This window comes from Corvus brachyrhynchos, unplaced genomic scaffold (genome assembly GCF_000691975.1).
Source record: "Corvus brachyrhynchos isolate BGI_N302 unplaced genomic scaffold, ASM69197v1 scaffold162, whole genome shotgun sequence".
In the NCBI taxonomy this organism is placed as follows: Eukaryota; Metazoa; Chordata; class Aves; order Passeriformes; family Corvidae; genus Corvus; species Corvus brachyrhynchos.
Genome location: NW_008236696.1, coordinates 1,066,775 through 1,089,414, shown reverse-complemented (window position 1 = coordinate 1,089,414; position 22,640 = coordinate 1,066,775). Strand labels below are relative to the sequence as shown.

Sequence of the window (22,640 nt, the reverse complement as noted above, 5' to 3'; positions counted from 1 at the left end):
ATTTCCACTTGCTTTCAAAAAAACCCCCAAACAACCCTTATTTCACTTAAATTTGATGTGCTAGATTCAGCAAGGCCATCTGGAACATGGCCACTGGGTGGACCACAACCAATACTTCAGGAATTTCATAAACTAATTTGAAACTTCATTCATAAATCAATCTGTACCCAAAAACAGTACAGAATGAGCTCATTCAGGAGGCACTTGGATGTCAACATTTTATTTATTCATTTAATTTCTTAAAGATGCCAATCCGAGTTCACGCCAGTCGTGGCAAGTTTGCATCACTATCTTTAGAATCCATCAGTATTAAATCAAGCACCAAATTAAATCTATACCTTCAACGTGGAAAACAGACAGATAAACATCTAGAATGCTGGCAAGCATGTTGGGGTACTTTAAATCTAGAATGATACAGTTCTTCAGGACTAGTGCCCATGAGCTCAAAAGGATCATGGCTTGCACTGTATGAGATCTGCACAACCTTCCTTGTGTTCAAGCTTTAATGAGGATCATCCTGCTAAAGGATGCCTCAACTGACTGCAGTCTACAAAACACCCAGAGCAGCTCTGTGAGCAGTAAGCCTCACAAATGAGCAGTTTGTCACTAAAACCTGATGCTAGCCAAACATGCTTTTGGAAGAGAACAGCCCTCTTAGGGAACAGGATGTACCCAGGACCAAAATCCTGATTTTCGAGGATGGGATAGATTTTCTACCATTTTAAATGTCATTTAAAGACATTCCTCTTTCCAAAAGTTATGCTTTAGTTCTGTCAAATGTCATGTGTTTGGTGCAGGGATATTGAACTGCAGGATCATGGCTCATACTAAACAGTTCAGAACATACAAACCCCATGGCCAAAGAAGGCTTTTAACACATGATCCAACCAGCAAATTTGCCCTTTAGGCTTAAAATATCTGTGGCAGAGATCTCATATTAACAAACCTGTAAATAAAATCAAAAGTGGAGTTTCATGCCAAATTTTTATGTCCAACTACAGACAAGTAACTTCTCAAATTCGAGTGGAATTGCTCCAAATTTATTTGAGAGAGAGCAGTCCTCAGCCAGCAGCACTAAACAAACAAGTGAATGATCCTGCTTTTTGATATTTCCATTTTTCTAGTTCTCTGATTAGAATACTCCAAACCCTCGTTCTCTCCTCCCTGACATACACTGAAAAGCAGGAACAACAACCCATGATATTGTCCCCAAATTTAACACCTTAGCCTCCAAATCCTTAATCTCGCTTAACAGTTGAAGCCAAAATTGTTGGCACCACACACACTTAATGCGGATTTCTCTGCCATGTCACCTTCCACAATCAACTTCTACAGCAGAGATATTGCCCACCAAGAGCACAGCAAGGAACTTTTCCTCTCATCTGTATTTAACTAACCCTTAGCCCAAAGAATTGCAGGGACATGAACTCTGATCTGATTGCTCATATCTGCCAGAGGTACACAGAGGTTTGTCTGCTGGAAAGATAATGCAAAATATACTGGCTCTTTGAAGAGCTGGTCTTTGAGAGCAAAACCATAGCATGAAAGATTTGAACTGGTGGTGTGTATTTGTTTTCTATTATTTTCCTGGATCATTTCCTGCCCTGGCTAAGCCTCATCATTGGGATGATCTCCTTAACATCAACAAACCCAGCTTCTAGTCACAATTATTAACATGGTCCTTGAAGTCTAGAAACAGAGTCTGTGTTTGTGCTGCTTCCAGTGAGGCCGACCTTGCAGGGCTCGCATCCTCCTGCCAATTTTTCCCGAGAGGTAATGAAGCACCACGTTAATCCAGGGCAGCAATCATTCGATAACTCATGCAATATTCAGGGCTAACACTCACAGCTCACACAGGCTTGGCATAACTAAATGGAAATAAGATTTCATGCCTTTTTTTAATAGGCACTGTTACTTCTCCGCAGGGGTACTGCTGTCTGCCTGACTCTTAGATGTACACTTTGGGGACAAATCAAACCAAAATCAAATATATTTTGATTCATATCCCAGAGTGCATTAATTTGCCTTATAACCTTTCCCTTGACATGTTAAATTTAAGTTGTGTTCTAATTGTTTATCATAAAAGAGTGGGTTAAACTATGAAGCAATAGACAAAAGCAAGAGCAAATAAGGCAGACACATTTATTGCAATAAAGAGCTAATTTCATTACTACAGACTTTCAACTACTATTTAATATGAAGCAGTCTGAAAGGCAAGAGGGGCTCACTCACCACAGAGCAGAACACACATTCTGCTGCACAAAAGCACCAAATACAGAGTTTCCCCCTAAAACTTTACAACATATTTCCAGCTCCCTGGAAAAACTGCTTCAGAAGAGGGTTTTTGGTTGGATTTTTTTCTGGTTAAGAAACTACTTAAAGGCTGCTTTAGTGGAATTATTATGGTGCCCCACAAAAAGCTTTACAGAAGAACTGGGCTCAGACAGAGATACAGCTGGAAGACTTTCATCCCTCCGGTTTGGAAAGCATTCCAATTATACCCAACCATTTATCTCAGCACAGAGGTGGAAAGGTATAAACATTTTAATATTAAAAAGGTGTTAGAAGTTATTTCAAAGGAAGAATAAATCTTTAGGAAAACCTCTGCATGATATGGGCCAGTTTATTAAATTAGGGGAGCCCATGAGGAGCATTAAGTACCAAATGCTGTCTCAAAACTCCAACCACTCCCCTTGGGAGGACTGAGCAGCAGGAGGACCACCCTGACATCCTGCCCTCTCTCCTAGGCTGGCTAACAACTTCCCCCATACTTAAAGCATGTTTTCACTCTGTTCAGAAGTCAAAATACCACAGAGTGATTGCAGTATTTTGTGGGATTTAAGTATGACGCCATCCACAATTTTTCAGAATTACACAAGCTCACACGTTTCCTGGGGAGGGGAAGGGACTCAAGGACATCATCTATTTTCTGCTTGACAAGATGCCAAACTATATCTATCAAAAGGTCTTATGCTATTCATCAAGGATATCTGAAATACTTTGCATACTTTTAAGGAAGCTTTTGGTTCAGGTCTCAAGGAAAACGGTGAAACTATTGGATTTATTGTATTGTTCACAGCTGTTACGCCTCACATCAATCTTTTGGTTTGGTTTTGGTTTGTTTTTTTTTTTCCTTACCTCAGAAGGAGCCTAAGCTTTGCAGAAGATGGAAGGAACAATCTGGTAATCTGGGGTTATTTACACAGAAGAGCAGTAGCTGTTCAAGAGTTCCAAAACCTAAGAGCTTTGCGAAAGCTTTTCCATTTTTTCCATAAATAGATGGTTAAATCACATTTATTCTTGAAAACACACCAACACCTCCAGTTCTTGGTATGCTGCAGGATTTCTGCTGGAAAGACACTGAGGATCAACAGTATATTTTACAGCTATAGTGGCTCCTTCTCTCTCTTCCATGGCCTCCTACCCCTTCTGTCACACAATAATCTGAGGCATTACCCAATATCAAGGACTTCTCTCCCTCCCACAAACAATACAGTTGCACACATAGGCTCAGTCTGTGTGCAGAGCTTTTGCTGCTGCTCAAACCCCAAATCTACTACAAATACCAGTGTGTAAAGGTGCACATCCCTGGCCACTTGTGCAAATGTGTGTGTAGTATCACTGAAGAGGAGGAGTATGAAATACATGTATTACCATTTTCATTAAAACTGCTAAATTAAACTTCAGCCAAGTAGACTTCTCTATGTGGATCAATGCTTTTGCTTTTACATCCATTTTAATTCTTCAAGAAGCATACCTGTGAGATATAACCAGGAGGCACATGAATAGGGGGAATGGATCCATTGGGTGACATCATGGGAACCTCTGCTGGTCCTAATAGAAAGAAAGTAACAAGATATCAGGTTTTTTTAGTTGAAAAAATAGTATAATTGCTCAGAAAAGGTTAAAAATAGCTTTATTTTTGAAGCCTGCAATAACAAAATGAGCAGCTCCACTAATTTCTGGCATATGGAAAATGCCTTGTGCCATCATTCAGAGAATAAGATCATTGTTCAATGACTTTACCATATATTCTGCTGAAATAATATTTTCATCATAAAACAGCTAGAACATAGACTTTATATTACCCACTGATCAACTCATACAGCATTAAGCAGTAACACAATATGTCCTTTAGCAGCCCACAATTCCTATACTGAACTCTGGTTAAGTTATTCTTGTTGAAGGCATAGGAGCAGGGAACAAAGCAGAAACTGTGCAGCCTGGAATTAAGCAGCTCCCAAGGAAAGCGTCCAATTGTAGCAAAAAAAAAAAGTCACATATGTGAAAAACTATCTATCTATTTAAGAATGCACAAAGACCAAATTCATTATCTCAGCTATTCAGACTAACCTTGGAATGTGGTTATACAAGCAAGAAGCTTATGGTTTCCACTCTGAAATCCAGCCCTGAACATGTAAGTTCCATTTTGAGGCACTCAGTACAAGTACAACAAAGCAAGCGCCATAACCACTGTGCTTCTGGAAATGGAGCCTCACAGCTAAAAGAAAGTGTCTAGATAAAATGGAAATCATTCTCTCAACTGCTCATTGATTCACCCATTAACTCTGGGAACATCACACGGAGCAGTCAGTAAAACAAACCCCCCAAACACCACAGAGATGTTTGCAATCAAGAGTTTACTGCTTGGAAAAGAAAAATTAATTTCATTCTTTCCTTATTACACATTAAAATCTGACACTGAACTGTTAATGGGCCCATTTGCCCCCATGGTCAAACTCTTCAGAGGAGCTCAGCAAGAGACTCTGCTCCTTGTCACTGCAAACCGAATTCCAGCTTTGACTGACAACACAAAAGGTAACTCCATCATCTCCTTTGATGGAGAAGCCATCCAACATCTCCAAACCATATCATGTTCTGGGGAAGGAAGCTGAACACTAAAACATATGAAGCACTTCAGGCACAGATGGGATGCAATGGCCTGTAGGAGTGACTGCTCCTAAAATTTAGACTAATCTAATGAAATCTCCAACAACAAACTGAGTCAGTCTGTTGTCTGATATCAGCAAAACCAGTCCACATTAAATTAGCAGTCATTCCCTATCCATGTGCATTTTTATACTCCTCAGGCTGCTTCTGGTACAATCAGCAGAACTTCCCACCTCCCAAAATCCAAGTTACACACAGGAATCCATCTGAGTTATTTTTATCTCCCCTTATCTTGGTTTGTTTTCTCTATCCAGTTATTTACAGTCTAACCAGCACCTACAGATTTTACTGCTCACATCTAGATTTCAAATATGGTAAACCATCATCAGGTGTATAATGGGAAATGGGAACTCTGAAGCTTAAATTTAAATATTTTGGATCTGGTTTTTCTGGACTTCATACTCTCCTACACCTATGTGGGGAACTTTACCTACACTACAAGCCCAGTAAGGGGAAAAAAAGTTACTACTTCTTATTATTCAGCTCATATGGACTTCTCTCTTACCTTATGGCCCACATAACAATATTTATCTCCCTAGACAGCCAACAATTTTAGTGGCAATGGGAAAAATTCAGCTTGAGCAGTAAGTGATTATTGGGAAGGAGCTGCCATCCAAATGGCTTTATTTAAATCCATCAAAAATACGAGGTGACAATTGGTTCAGAAAGAATTTCACAGAAATATTGTTTGAATAAATGTGTTTTCCCTATCAAAAAAAAAATCTCTGCAAACTTCTTTTGAGGAATATAGTTTTTCATTTCTCTCTGAACTCACTCTGGTCTGTATACACTGCCAAGTTTTGCTCCACAGTAAGCCGGACAGTATATAAAATGTAAATGCTGATATTGTGAATATGCAATGATGCTTTTTTGGGGGATTTAATCCACACTGGATTATCAAGAGCTGTTCAGTTCCTCAGGACAGAACATGCTTGAGAATAGGTAAAATGAATAGTTAACAGTTACACAACACATTCCTTGTCAGTGATGTCTCAAACCCAAAAAACTGCAAGAAAAACTGTTGATATAAAATAAAAAATCCTGAGTTCACCACTGAAATAGAAAATAATTTAAATATTGCACGTAAATATTGCTCAATAGAATGAAGCTTTATGCATAATCTTTTTCAGCCCCTCACCAAAACTTGTTTTAGTTGTCTTGGCCAGTCGTTCTCAAAAATAGCTACTCTGACTTGGAAATAAACTTAAAAATGGGACAGTTTTGGAGTTTCTACGTAGAGAGCAGATATATACAACAAATAAGCAGCAGTTTGCTCGGCATGCCTCATATCTGTCCTTCCAAACCTTCTGCCAACTGTTCATATGGAGTAGTGATCTACTTGCAGGAAGAAATCAAACTCCCACACTGATACTGCTGACTGTAACACTTCCACTCCAATAAAAAAAAAAAAGGAATATTGTGTTTTATCATCAAAACGTGCACTGTGCAAGATGAGTCTTAACCTTGCATATGACCCACAAACTGTTAAAGTCATTTGGATAACAGGTTTTAAAAGACTGACAGCCTGGTGATTTGCAGCTAGATTTTGTTTCCAGTGCTTTGATTTCAGGGTTAGCCAAATGACTTTAGCATACATTATTGCATTCCTCTCATCAACGTTATCAAAACAACTTCAAGTGGTAGTAAAATAAAGACCCCCACCTCCACAGCTCAATGAGTCCCAGCAATTATTAAAGATTCTTCTTGTTGTCAAACCATTCCCTAATTAACACTAAAATAAAACCAAACGTTTTGTTTGGCTTGAGTTTTGTTTGGTTGGTTTTGGAGTTGGGTTGTTTTGGTTGGTTTTTTTTTTTTTTTTTGCAGTATTTTTGGTTATTTCAAATAGTTTTGACCTGTTAAAAAGCAGAACTTTAGAAGAGGATGCTCCTCAGCTGCTTCTATTCACAGGAGAGATGTAAATAATGTGTACTCTTGGGAATCACAACTTTGCAAGTTTTAATTGAAGCTCGTGGTTCAACACAAAGTTTACTTTAAATGAGAAATGTCCCTCCATTCTGTCAGAGATGCTGCACACTGCAGTGAGCTCGCTGGAATACTTTTCAAACCTCTTAAAAAACAGGGGTTGTCTCCTGAGTTCCTAATGAAACTGAGCCAGCAGAGCTTGGCCACCTCTGCCGACAAAGCCACCAGCCAAATTCCACCCCGAGCTTCTTTCCCGGGAATACAGCACATCTCCTCTGACTCCTGGAGGGCTGCCCTGTCCAAAATGCAGGTGCAAGGAAATTATTCCCCCTCCTCTGACAGAACAGGAAAAGCAGGAGGCACCACGCTGGAAGCCCCAATGCCCACCTCAGCAGGCAGGTGCCAGACCCCAGTTGTCCCCAGCAGACAGAGCACAGTTTCCCTAACACGCTAATAATTAACAGAATAAAACTTTGAATAAGTAAAAGAAGCAACTCAGCCTCGTATTGTGGCAGAACTATTAACAGCTTGACACCCCAGTCTGAGCCTTTCCTCCTCTTCCCAGACACCTACTCTCTTCTGCTGCTCTGTCACCCCTCTGATGGCATTAAAGCTGATTATTTTAACCATTTCAGATAACCAACAAGGTTTTGCAAATCTATTGCCTGTTTAAAAAACACCTGCATGCTCAGTCTAACAAAAATGACAACAATCATTCTATTCCTTCTTGTGCTGTGTTTTACTGGGTGATTTTATTGCACATCAAAGCAGGAATCTCTTCCACCTCTGTCTCCCACTTGCCCTGGCACAAGGATGTTCCTGTCATGCAGAGATTGACAGTTCTTCTGGTCATTTGTATTCCTTCAGGAAAAATGTCACCATATACTTCAGAAACTTCTGTCCCAAGATTTTCAAGGCTAATTATAGCCTGGATTGCAACCCACGACACTTTCAAATTTCTTGTACAAAACCAGTTTTGGAATAAGTACACTTTTTTCCTTGTTCCCTAGTGACCTTTAATGCATGCATTAAAGATCACTTTAATCAGTTTTCTTTCCTTAAATTGTAGAGGCCTGAATCTGGCATTTCAGTTCCTCCAGCTATAGCAACACTTCTTTCCTATTTCCCTCTTTCCACATAACATTATAGGGCAAAGAAGTCATTTTACCACACCATGTTCCTGAGTGCTTAGAGACCATTGCTTTTCTCTCTTTTTTATGTCCCCTGTAGAATATTTTTCACATCCAGCTCCAGCACACCGGCATATGTTTTACACAGTGTTTCTAGTGACTGTTTTGCAACTACCAAACTCTATCAGGCTTCGTTATTAAGTTCCCATTCTGACAGCAGTTACTGGAAATGTCCTGAAGTTCAGGAATTTCTCAGCCCTGTTTCCAGCAAACACATACCAATTTACCATTTCACACCACAATACCTGCACTAGTAGAGAAACAATATGAAATTAAGTGGTTTTGCAATTTGAGTTTGAAAGTTAAGAATCCTGTACATTTTAATAACAAGAACCTACTGAACCAGCTAAGTAAAAAATTAAATCCAGGGAGGTAAATGCATTATATTTAATAAAACTTAACTGTTAAAATTAACCCATGAGAACTTATTCTGCCTCCCCCGATCCACAACAAAACTGGTATCACATCTTCACATGTGGTGTTTCTCAAGAAGTAAATCTATGAAGCAAGAGGTGTGACAGAATGAAAAGGAGAGATAATTAAAGGGCAAATTGGTCTGCTTTGCTAAAACAAATGACCCAGGGCTTGCTGACCTTGGCTGGGACCCAAGGGTTTGCATTTTCACATGGATGAGCAGCTGTTCCGGAACAATTTCCTCAATGAAACAAGCACAAACAGGCTCCCTGTCAGGCACACGTGTCTTCTCCCTCCACTTGGTTATTCTCAAAGCAGCTTACGGACTAAACAAGGTGATGACAAGAAAAAAAAAAACCCTGGATCCTCCATTCATCTTCTTTCCTCTGCAGCAGAGCTGTGGTGAGCGTTTTTCCCAGCCTTTTGGCCACAGCCTAAAACTCTTTGTTAGCACAAGCAAACATGAGCATGTCAGAGCATTCTGTAAAAACCTTTAAAACAGGATGTAAAGAGCTTTCACATAAAATATCACCAGAATTTTGAGGTGCACTCTCGCCTAGACAAGAGCTAATTCAGCCACTAATTTAACTCTGCTCACGTATGGTACAAGGCAGAGTCTTGGTTTCTACCCAAGTTCCTAGGACACAGGGGTCTTAAACCTGCTGCTGATCAAGATCTAAATACTTTGTCCTTAGATCAGTGTGAATTTGTAGATTAAAGCAGCTCCACATTCGAGGAAAAAAAAAAGGAGTAGCTTAAACAATATTAAGTGCTTGAAGGGATGACAGCTTTAAAAAATACCTTTGGAGAATTCTGAAATGGCAAAAAAAAGTCCCACCCATGCTGCATTCAACCTGCCAATGGCAGGGTAGTGAAAGGTGTTAAAATAATGTTACCAATAACCCTGTGCTTTGATAAATGTAAGAAACGTGTCCAGCACTTGGCCATCCCACAGCACCAGCTCATGCCTGAAACAGGCAGCAGGCAAAGTTTTATCCTGCTTATCCCTACAGATCTGTCAATATTTTTAAGATGACCTCATCTACACACCAAGATGTGAATGAAAGGATGCTTGCCACACGCCCATTCACACTCTGGCACCTCAACTGGTTATTTTCTATTCAGATCACAGTTTAATAGTATGAAGTAATTCCTTCACCTTTGAAGAGTACAAAAACATTACCAAAACCCTCAAGTTTAACAGAAATGGCTCCATGAATTTCAAATTATCTTGGATCCTGCAACAAATGACTATTTAAATGTAAATGGAATGTCTAAAAGAAAAAATGTATCAGCCTGAGAAATCCTCCAGGTGCATGGCTTAACCACCGAGCACAGTCACCTCTGTACGTGCAAACACAGGGTTTGACAGTGGAGATTGAAGCACTTTTGATGTAGGTAACACACACTTCTTGAACTCCTTTGTGACTTCTGTGACTACTTCATGTTTTTTCTAAATCCCAGGACTAGATTAGGAGAGGTTACAAATACAACAGTTCTTTACTCACTCTCACAGATTGTCAAGTCGATTTGCCGTAAACATAATTAAAAATAAGATGCCAAACCAATACAAGTTATAAAAAACACATTGATGTCTTAGAGTTCCAGTGCACAATCATTTTTAACACCAAACTGCAAACCCCAAACACTCAAGTGACACATTCAAGCCCTTGGACTCTGCAGCCACAGACCCGACAGTACCAGCCACGCTCCAGTCTGGATTTGACTGATGCTTTCAACATGTGCAGACAAACTCACTCAACCAAACATCCAATCAAACCGCTCAGAAATTCCTGCCAAATGCATCCAGCAGACAGCTTCTGGAGCATTTTCTGGCTTATTTACATGATGGCACCTTTGCTGTTTACACTGGAGCCTCTTGAAAGCTGCCTGCGTTACCGGTGTTTGCTACTTGACCTGCTGCACACAGCGGGAGGCTCGAGCACGTCCAGTCTGGAGTTAAACAACAGCACCCCAAGCTTTCATGTCAGAACCACAAGACTCCTACTCAGCAGCGTGCTAGTTTGCAATGTGTGTCTCCCAGATGTTGTATTCTGGTTTGGGGCCTATTCTAGAAATAATGCCGTAACCTGTAAAAACAGGAAATTAACTAAAAACTATCAGTTGCCCTGAACATGCCCTGTCCAAAGCAGCCACGGTACTGCAGCAGTCACACAGCAGCACTACTTCAGCCGAATTCTGAGAGGAAGTCAGGTTAAATGCTCACTTCTGTCCACCACAGAACTATGAATTAATAACTTTTCAAGCATCAAACGTTTGTTGTTTCAAACATGAAGTGGTTTGCATTCGGAGATACTCATCCTGAGAGCACAAGGAGTTGTCCTGCTCCTCACCTGCCATCCTGCACCTTTGGTTTCGGGGATCACCACACTGCACTAATTTAACAAGCAGAGAAGAGTCCAGACAAGGTCAAAAGGCTGTCCAGCATCCTGGCACATCTTCCCCTGGTGCATCCACAGCCTCTCCTCCTGCCATGGGGCTGGAAGGGAAGGAGGAAGCACCTGGGGACAAGGATCCAGTCCCAGAGCGTATGGCTACCCCACACCAGTGACAAAACACCAGTAACCACATTCTGCAGTGATGATATTTGTATTTACACATTATGAGAAACTTGGACCATCTCAAGCTCACTAAAGTCTTTCTAAAAGGTTAGAACAAGTAAACTTCTTCAGCCACAGAGAATGGAGCTGGACAAGGTGGATTCTTCAGTTCTTCAACATTCCCAGGTGGGTTTTGTTTCTTTTTAAAACTAGACCCATGTATCTACCACTCTAGAGTTTCAATTTACAGGCAACATTTTGGAGTGGAACATTTTTTGTTGTTTTGAACAGAAATTGAGTATTTTCCTGTCCTAATCTGAACAAACAAGTCAGAGTCTTTTGCTAAAATAAATCCTTTCTGATGGTTGGCTCACCAGTTGCTACTGCAAAAACACTTGCAAAGAGTATGTTGCAATACTTCAAGCATTGAAAATAAGCATATTCCCATGGCAATTCACCAGATGGGCTACAGATTGTAAATCATAAATGTCTAGACTGAAACACAAGAGACAAACATCTGTCTAAAATCAGTTGACTTGAATGGCAAATACTGTTAAATAAATTAGGACTACTTTGGAAACAAAGAGAACAACCAACTACTTGAAAACATCTGAAATTAATCCATTAGCACACAAGCCACAACACAATAACCTGAAACTGGAGAGACATTCATTTCGTGAGGAATATTAGCCCAAGATGACATCCTGACATCTGAGGCAGGAGCACAAAAGCGTTTCTGTGACCCAGCACCACGTTACCCCACAAGGACTCACGAATCCATCCCCAGAACATCTGGCTGGAGCAGGGTTGTTATTCTCCTCGCTTCACGAGTGAAACTGTGGGACAAAGTAATGAAATGCCTGCTGCAGGGTCACACAGGAAGTTTGTGGGAATGCAACTGGACACAAACCCAGAATAGGATTTAGGTCATAAAGCAATACTTAAGCCTGACTAAAACTTCAGACTGCTAAAAAATTGTAGGGTATCACAGAAAAAATACTCTGTTTTGGAAAAAAAAAGTCTTCCTCATATCTACGGTCTTCTTTTCCTTTGCATAACCATTGGTTTTATGACAAAAATGTGCCAGAATGTCCATGGACAAACAGAGAGAACAGCACTACCAAGAAACGTGAGAGAGAAAAGATTTTGCACAGAAAACTTCGGCCTGTCCCTTGCAGGAGGCTACACTAGAGAAAAGGAGACCACAAAGCTGAATTTAGAAATGGGGAAAACCCATCAAGTAACTACTGCCAGCCCACACAAATGATAGGAGATCTCTGTCAGCATCAAAAAATCTCATTTATGAAGTTTTTACACTGCTAAAGCTTTGAACAGCAAAAGGACCCTTAGGATTAGGACCCTCCAGCTCAGCTTCCTACCAGATCTATACAAGCAGTGCACTAACTTTTGACCTCAGTTTTAAGGGAAACACATGTCCTGAAATGAGAATTATTTTATTTTTGCACCAGTTATCAACAGCATTGCCATTTGCATACAGTATGACACTATTCGCCTCAAGGAGAAACAACAGGCCATGAGAACATCACTAAAAATGTTATTTTTCCCTTTTCAATTTTGAGACAGCTCTTCAACACATTCTAGTGATGTAAATGGTTTTTGGGGAATGTGTGTGCGCATTGGTCAGCTTTCAGCCACATTTATAAAAGGGCATTCACTTGCAGAAAGTTTTGTTCTCTGCAACAGGTTTATACAAACGCTGAACGCTCAGCTCTGAGCACAACCTCCATCAAAGGCAGCAATAATTATACAACACCACTTTCCTGCAACAGTAGAAGAAAATGCTCCAATTATTCATAATATAATTATTGCATACCCATGGCAACACCAGAAGGACTGTACAACTGGCAACAGAGCCAAACCTGGCCAACAGTGAAGTTACACAGAATGTTCTCTTCCACCTGCCCCAAACAAGGCAGCAATTAGGTGACAGCTATTCTTTACCTGTCCACCCACAGGGAGAAATATCAGCCAGCCAGTGAAAACTGAACTAAACCAAACCTCCTACCCCCTCCCTCCCCACCCAGCCCTGCCACAGTGCCACCCATCACCATCACAGGGCTGATGAGTTTTGTTTGTGACATGTCTGGATCCTGAACTTCAGTGAATCATCTGAAAGTCTCTGTTTGAATGTGCTCATCAAAAACACAGCAATTAGTATCCACCTGTCACAAATAAGCACTCTTTATCGTGTGAGGGTGGGGAGGGAATGACAATCATGAATACTGGTGGTTCTCAAGTATGTGCTGGGCTATTTTGTGAGGCTGTGGTGAACTGCCATCTCCCTGGAGTAAAAAGCACATTTCATATATACATAATATATACATATTTTTCATTCATACATATATATTCAGTAAGTATTAAAACCAAATTTCACTATATATTAATATTCTCTGTCCCTCTGTTGTGAGTTTCATTTCAGTACTGCACTTACACCAGAATTAACGTGGAAAAAAATTCAAGCTAAAATGTAAAGTGTGACATTCAGCACAGGGCTTGGAGATGCTGTTGGTGAGCCCAGGGCTTTCCCAGCTGAGCTTTGCTCAAGCCAGAGACAGAGCCAGCTCCTCCTTCCTTCACAGGGGTTTCACAATTTAATTCTCATTAAGAATTAAAAAATTAAAAGCTGCATCTTAAGTGGAGAATTCTCAGAGCATTGTTCTCCTAGATCAGAGCGCAGCAGACAAATATTTCCGTGAAAGCAGGAGCTGCTGGAGCACCAACTCTCCTCACTGATGTTGCTTCTTCAGCATCTCCAGTGACCGAAGCTCCATGAAATCCCCACTGCCTACCTGCCTTTGCATTGGAAACGTGTCCAACTTGCGCTTCTTTCCTCTAACATTTTTGCTTCTTCACTCTCCACTCGTAACAGAGGAGCCTTCTATTGTTTTCCTACCAACAACCTTTCCTGAAATCCCTCACTGCTCCATCTCCCTCGAGCCTATCCTTCCATAGCCCAAACAAAACCCATTTGCCAAGCTTTTCTCACATGTTCACAGAGCCCCCCCCATTCTCTTGGCTGCTGGTCTCTGAACCTCTTGCAGTCGTGCCAAGCCTAAGGAAGGTGCTCAAATCCCACCTGAATCTCAGCGAGGCACAGGAAGCCGGTTATGCTGACTCTGGTTCCTCCTCACGGCTTCCACTCCAGCAGACTCTTCCTCAGCTACACAGGGGCTGTCCCAGAAAGGCACTAACTCAGTTTTTCACATCCTGCTCTCATTTATAAACACTCAAGGTGAGGAGGAAGGCTGTGAGTCACCAGGTTATGCTTGAAGGACCCTGTCATCCTGCCCTCCTTTTCACTTCATCTCTCATATTTCTGAGCTGAGCACGGAGCACGTTAGTTGTGTTTAAAACATGCCTCTGGGCTACTGACAACACTGCATCCTTCAAAAAATAAACCATAAATTCTGATTTTCTCATGCTCCCAGACAAAAAAAATCCTAGCACACAGCACGATGTAGCGGGGAGACTGAGACTCTGCCCTTTCTATATAAATTAACTGCTGATGAGAACCAAATACCATGTAATTAACTAAATTATTCTAATTATTCAAATAACACTTCCAACCGGAATGGTTCTAGGACGCTTTCTCCACAGCACGTTTGAAATACTCTGAATTTTCAGGTGCAATAAAGGGGATTTTTTGTTGGCTACAGCAACTGTGAAACTAATTTACTACCCAAAATATTCATCGTGCAGCTTGCTAGAGATTAAAAGCCCCCTGTCCTCCAGGGAACGAGCATTTCAACTGGCCATCACTCTTCAGAGCTCATTACAGAGTTTTCAAACGTGTGAGTAAAATGCTTTTCTTTCAGCATTTCCAGGTCTTCGGCATCTCCCTCCCAGCAGAGGAGGAAAAGCCGCGCCTTGCCGGGGGCTGTCTCCGCTCAGGAGGCTCCATGGGCGCAGTTGCGTTGGAATAATCCCATTTCTGGGGCCCTTCCCAGGCTAAAGAGGTTCCCAGAGGGATTACCCACACGGCAGAGGAGCCCGCCATGACAACTCCACCCGCAGGGCCTGGAATTTGCAGAGAGGAGTGGGGCGCAGGGAGAAGGGATTTAGCCACTTCGCAACTATTCAAGGAATGCTCTTGATTTCCTCTTAACAACCTTGGGTTGAAAAACTGTCTTCTGAACTATTTGAATTTCTACTTCAGCTCTATTGTTGGGATCTAACATCTCAGTTAGTAAAGGAAGTGAAGAGTCCAAAGGGAAGGGAGGGGAAGTGGCAGCTAAGAAAATATGGGTAATGACAAATTTCGAAAGGTAAAATTCTAAAACATATCTTTGGTCATTGTGGTTTGGACGTGCAAACAAGTGCAAGGACTGTGAGTGTCCTGACAGAAATAGGGAGCACAGCAGCCTTAATTTAATCATAGAAGCACAGAATGGTTTGGGATGGAAGGGACCTTTAAAGCTCACCCAGTTCCACCTCCTGCCATGGGCAGGGACACCTTCCCCTAGACCAGGCGGCTCCAAGTCCCATCTACCCTGGCCATGAACACTTCCACGGTTGGGATAATCTGACTGATTAAAACACAAATCTCACCCACCTTGTTTCATTTAATTTATTTTTGAGCAATAAAAAAAGTAAAGAAAGCAAATCCCTCTTTCTAGCATTTCTGTCCCTAAACAACTTTGATGTAGGTAGAAACCATAAATTCTGCTCAAGTTCCAACTCTCAAGTTTGAATGGTATTTCTACAACCCCAAAACTTCACACAGATACAACTGTGCAACTAGAGCACTGCACCCACAACCAAAGTGCTTCACTCTCAAAACAGGGAAGATTCCACAGGCATGTTTCTTCCTTTTCTTTCTCCTCACTTCCACTCAAGCAGTGAACAGCATTTATTTATCTCTAAACCATTCCAGTGACCAGGCAGCACTGCCATCAACAGCAGTGCTGATGAAGGGACAGGAATACCTGGAGTCAGAGTTGCTGCACATCCAACAGTATCTAACACGGAGCAAAACAACTCACTGGGTCATACGAGTTTGTGCATTAGCCCTCCCAGCACACAATTAAAAAAACCCAAAATAACAAAAACAATTTGTCCTGGTGACTCAGAGTCTCCACAGCTCGAAGAAAGCCCTGTTTCTGTAACACTGCATCATGCTGGCTTCAGATCTATTCTCATGGGGCTCAGGCTCGTGACTCAACTGTTTTCCCCTGTATTTGCTCATGCAGTTGCCCCTCAAGAAGTTACTGAAATGTGCACACATCATAAGGTCTGGCTAAGAAGCAAATAATGCAGAGAAATTAGTATCACTGGAAAATACAAAAAAATCCCAATATCACTGTTATTTTCTTTGGAAGTCCAGAAATTAACACTCACCAACCTTTGTGGTTGAAGACTGCGTTGTTTACCACAAGCCTTTCTGATGTTAAGATTGCAATGATGTGCAGCAACTGAGTTGGAAAATACCAGAAAAAAGCATTCCGGAGAAACACACCTCATGCACTTGCTGCTTTATTTGCTGGGAGTGTTTAATAGGTTCATTTCATTATGTTAAACCATTTTACTCAACTTCTATGTGATTTCTAAGTCTGCTGTGCTTTTATTTCAGACCTAGAAATGGGTTTCTGGCCAAGAAAGAGGATGCATTCAGAAATAAATACTTCATGCCACAGACATGTACTTCTCTAATAAGCTTCTTGTCTCGATCTGCAGCATCCCTAAAGACCTAATACGGTGATTTTTTCCAAAGCAAAGAGTTCAAGTTTTGACCATGAGCTTCTCATCTCCTTTTCTTTCTGCTCCTCTCTGCTGCACACTCTCTGTATCACACTCCTGATGCTGCATTTCACGTCCAGGTCACCCCAGCCTTGGAAGGCAAGTGAGCCTTTGGTTTGTAGGCAACGACACTGTCCACCAGAGAATCTGAACATGAGGCATTAAGTATTTTTATGCTGAACCCCAGACATGAGCTGGCAGAACAGAATCAGAGTCACCTCATTTATTTGCCAAGAGAAAGTTGAGCATCAAAAATTACACCTTGCACAGAACAGTGTTAAAGAACCTCTAAATCCCATCACACATTACCTTGCAAGCTCTAATATTCCCTTTATAGGAGAGCACAGCAAAGAGGAGAAACTATCAGACAGCAAGAGAAAGAATTAGGAGAAGAAATAAATTGTAGTGATGCTCATCTCCCTAACTACTAAATACCTCTCCCTCAGTATCTAAGACTCAACAGTGAAAGAAAATAACAAAAAGTTATCTGAAAAATGTGGTTTGTCACCTCACATTTTGTCCTGCATCTGAATTACACTAATCAGTACAGTTGGCATTAGGGAAAATATCTTTTCTAAAAACTTTGCTGTGTCAGTGCAATAGAAATATTGTACCACACCATCTGTTTTAGTGATTTCCCTCCTTTCTTTCTCTAATTTCTATATGTCAGAGCATAGTTATACACAGTGTCATACATGAAATAATTCTGAAAAAATTAAGAACAGTGAAATTTTAACCCATAAATTTGTGGTCATAGAAGATTTTCATCCATCCCATGTGATATACTCTAGCCACATCTAGGTGAAACCCCAGAGAATGCAAAATGCCTCACAATGATCTACTTAGGAAAATGTTTACAGTGACTGCATGCACAGCAAAATGTTCACTTTTCCAACACTCATCCAAAACTAAGGATATCTCTTTGCCAAATCAGTAAGCAGCAACTTTCAAGCAAGCTGAAACCATTCTCCAACCAAGCTTTTCCTACAGAAAACGCAAATTTGCCAAAATCAAACTGTATTTCATGGAAAACTTTAGTGCCACTCTGATGAGAGCTGGGCAGGCTTTTCAAGTGACATTCAGCAGCTGCCATGGAATCTCTCCCCCTTATCCACCAGGAATTCAAAAGACCTGACAAGCTAAAGATGCCTTCAGGATCTTCCTGCACCCACTACAGCGAACCTGTGGCCATCTGGGGTTTAGTCTGGGCTGCACTGCCCCAGATCCTTCTGGTAAGAACACATTATGCATTTATGTGTCAAACAGAGGAACTCACAACTTGGCACAATAGGTGGTACCACAGTCCTTACAGCTGGTGTCAGACAGGCAAGGCAGCAGCCACAGCTGGAGCCCACCAGCCTGATCCTGTGTTTGCTGGTGGTACAACATCTCTGGGGATAACTCCTACACTGGCATGCTCAGGTTTCAAGCTTAGCCCATTCTTCCTACAAAGGCCAGTTCCAAATGAGGTTCTGGTAAGATGTGGCCATAACTAAACACTTCCTTATAGGTTACTCTACTTTAGAATTTGGCTTCTGACTATCAAGACATTAATGATAAAAGATAAGGGAACATCTGGTAAAAATTGCTGTTGCGATTTAACTTTGCCTGCTTTAAGATAAATTTCTTACCATCATGCACTCACAGATACTTTATAATGCAATAACACCACACTGAATCCATTAGCCAGAGCCATTTACAGGTATTCCATAAAAATGTGCACCACATCCGGATATTTTATCAGCATCTCAAAGTACAGCAAACTACACAACCCTCAGAGAGTGAATAACTTCCACATACAATTTATAATATACTGTGAAGAGCTTATAAACACTCCTAGGTGGTTAATTTTTTTTGGTTTTAATGTTTTCTCGCTATAAATGATTGACTATAGTTTATGTCAATACTGACTGGAGAATGAGCTGTCACTATAGAAACAGTGACAGCAGAGCAGTCCTTCCTCCCTCTCCTGCACACAGAAGTCCCAGAACAAACACATTCTTGTTATTTCTTAGATAATGTGTGCACACTGTCAAGTCCTGAGCAAAACTCAGGATTTTTTCACTTGGCTTTTAAATGCATTTTTTATTTCCCGTTTTCACAACAGCTTTTCCTTCCATGCAAAAAGCTCCGCCACTTTGGAATTGCAAAATTGCTTGTGAAGCATTCCGAAAACAAAAATAGATGAGCACTGCACTTAAAGGAATTATAATCCATGTTTATTTAAGTTAGATGTAAATATAGTTTGGGAATGGGAGAATGCTGCTTGGGGGAGGGAAGGGAGCAAGGGCAAAATTTTGCTTGTGCTGCAAAGAGCCTCAAGTTACTACACTTCGTATTACAATTTTCAGATCAATTCACCAAAATCGTATCAAGTTATCTACAACCAAATATCACAAGCATAGAATTAAGCTTGTATAAAATCCTTTGACTCCAGATAAGCTTGCACAGGTAATGGATCAATTAATGCACATGCTGCTGTGGAATCAGGCCTTACTATGGTAATTTTCCAAAACACGAGTGTGTTTACAAACTACAGCTGAAGGCTAAGAAGATGAAATGAATTATTTTACAAGCTCTACATTAGTCTCCTAGAAAAGAGCTGGGATGAACTTGCTAGTGACAGCAAACATTTTTTCAAATAAACAGAGTGGTATGTTAAAAATGTGCATTCACAATTTTTTTTCCCCAAGAAATAGCAGATACAGCAACACTGTAATGTGAAGAAAAGTTTAAATCTAAAAATATAGCAACAAATGGTAAAAATCCCATCCCTTCTTCTTAACTTCCTTCCCTTTCTGAACCCCTGCATTAAGGCAATGCTCTCATACAGTCAGTAAAGGTTTTTTTGACATTGCAGAAGGCTGAAAGGAATATTTCTCTCTCTCTCTCTCTCTCTCTCTCGCATTCAGAGGGCCTGAGCACAAGAGGAGCTATTCAAGCCGTGATGGAGTGCCTCACAGAGACTGCAATATGTTCCCAGTTGGCAAGCAGAGATCTGTTTGGACAGTGAGCCCAGCCATCCCCTCGGCAAACAGCAGCATTCCTGGGACGCGGCGCAAGGAGCACTGCGGGCCCTTGTCGGGGCTCCCGCAGCCCATCAGATTCGGGCTCCAGAACAAACACCCCTTTATGCCCCACTCACAATTCAACGGGCTCTACAAGAAAAAAAGCTGTCTCCCTCCACTCAGCATTAGGTTGGGATCCAAAAAAATATTCAAAAGCTGGAAAACAGGGAGGAAATACCGTGGAATTATAGTTAAGTGTATCTTTAGTAGCTTAAACTTTTGGACAATATTACAAATCTGCCTTTGGATACTTAGCTGGTTCCTAATGCTATGGCTTTTTGAGTGCTTCAAAAGTAACTAATCACAATCACCAAGCGACAAACAGGCTGCAAGTTAGCAGTGGGTATTAAAACTAAAATACACCCTCAGCCAAGGAACAGCAAACTGCAGCTTTTACCCAGCATCAGCAGCCAGCAGTGGGAGCCTTCCCTAGAAATGCACAGAGATCTTCTGCCTCTCCTGATCACATCTGCCTTTCAGGTGGGCACAGAGATGTTCACACACCCTCGCCAGCCTCCTGTCACCCATTCTGGCAGGGGTGAGGGCAAGGGAATCGCAGGTTCATGCCTGCGCTCCTTCCCCTCTGCCCCACCTCGCTGCATCCCAGCAGGACTGAGCCAGGGCTTCATCCCCATCTGTGGTTATAACATCAGCTCCTGCCTCAGGAAGCTGGGAAGTCTCTGCAATACAAAGAGACTGACATACGGCACCAGGCCTCCAAGCAATCAATGGAAGTAATTAGCTTTTCTCTGCCCGACGTGTGCTCCATCTTAACTATTGCTATTTTGCACTTGTGGAATTCATTAACTCAGCCCTAACGGAGAGACCCACAACTTCTACATACTTAATCAAACATCCTGCTTCTAATAGATTCATGGAGGGGCAGATTCAGAGAAAAAAAACCTCAAAACTACAAAAATCCATGAGAACAGCCCTGTTTGAACGCACTAATGATACAAAGGGGCATTGCATCACCACAATCCCACCTCCTGTTCTGAAGCTGATGCTTGTCCCCAGTACAGTCAGTAGCTGGGCTGGAGGTGGGTTTTTTGGCTTGTCTGTTGTTGGGATTTTAGGAAGGGAGAAGAACAGAGTAAAACCAGGAGCAATTTTCTACTCTGATACACCCCAGCTCAAGAACAACCTTCCCATGAGCTCCTTGACATGTTCAGTGAAGAGGGGTAAATTCCTTCTCCAAAGCTTCAAAAGGCATCGTGCAAAGGATGAGCAGGAGAAAAAGGGAGGGTAAGTAAGTGGGAACCCTGAAACTCATGGGATGTTTTTTCCATTTGCCTCCCAGCTTCCAAGGCTGGCAGCACCATGTCTCTCAGGTACTGCCCTGCAGCCCTCAGCAGAGCTCCATAAATGTTAGGAGAGCTTGTGTGTATGGAAAAAGTCTGTATTTACACTGCAATAATACACCACTCACCATAAGCCTAAACATGAATCCCAACCAAAGGGCTTTCCCTAAATGAAGGGGACAGGGATCTCTTTAAACATTAAGTGCAACAAAATTATACCACGGAAACTCTGGGACATTATTCAAATCATCCACATGAATAAAACATCCCACTTTTGCCAAGTTTTGTTCAAGCTGACTTCAGCTTTCTGCTTAAACAAACCTCAGGCAATACTGACATCATTTGTAGCAGAGGCAGCATTTTATTTAAGCTTGAAATCTGAGGGTGTTGGGTAGATTACCAAATAAAGAGTTGATTTTTCATCTAAAGAATCTCAAATGACCCGACTTCAAAGGCTGGATTTAGACTTACTAAGCCAATGGAAAACAAACATCTTTAATCTCCACACTGACATTAAACTCAAACAGAAAATAACTCTGGGAAAAGCCCTTTATCATCAGGCTACGACACAGAAATAGGGGAAAGGTGGGGGAAAAATAAATCCAGATTACTCTACATGAATAGCCTGCCTCACAAGCAAGGTTACCTAGTTCCTCCCTTCCTGCTATCTTTTTCCAGCCCATTTTATTCCCCTCTTCTTCAAATGTTAAATTAGGCCAGGCACTGAGCCTCGATTAACACACCTGAACACTGAGAATTTACTCCAGGGCAAATTCAGGCATTAAGACACATATGCCAACACCTAAATTATCCATCCTCTGCATTTAGATGCTACTGCACTTTAGCTAAGAACTAAGTAACACATGAAAGAAGACACGTCTGGCAGCACCAAGTGATCACTTCTTGGCCATGGAGATACCAAGTTATTAGACCTGAAGCCTTATTTCAGTATGGGATTCAACTCTGCCTGTTCCTCATCTTTGAACACTAGAAACCATGTGCCAGGCTAAAAAAAGACACACTAAAATCAATCATCTTCTTCCCCATCTCAAAAACAACTGTTTCCAAAAAATGCTCAGAAACCTAAAATATGCAATAATCCCCAAAAGAAGAGGGTAGGGAAGGAAACCATTTACCTTTACCACAGGAACATGGCCACCAAATGACGTGCAGCCCAGGTATATAGAGGTGACAATCTGCCACTGAGATGAAACAGGTCTGGGTTTATAGGCAGGAGCGGTTTAACAATGAACAATGGAAAACAAAATTCAAAGAAGATACCACAAATTGTTTGAAATTACGAGATGAAATCTATTTGGGGGAATTCCAACACAGAACCCAAGGCAGCACGTCTATCTTTATTCAGGCACGAGAAGGTACGTCATCTACTGAAAGCTGTTCCAAGCCTCACGACTCAGACTTACAACAACATATCCACAAGTAATAACATGCCATCACATTTCTTTTTTAAAC

General features: G+C 41.3%; 1 protein-coding gene across 1 annotated transcript in view; it reads right to left on the bottom strand.

The window, feature by feature from the left end:
* Positions 1-22,640, bottom strand: part of FNDC3B (fibronectin type III domain containing 3B) — a 183,047-nt gene that overhangs the window by 88,370 nt on the left and 72,037 nt on the right. The window contains exon 4 of the mRNA XM_017726881.1: positions 3,758-3,834. Coding sequence (XP_017582370.1) covers positions 3,758-3,834 — 77 coding nt within the window. The remainder of the gene's footprint in view (positions 1-3,757; positions 3,835-22,640) is intronic.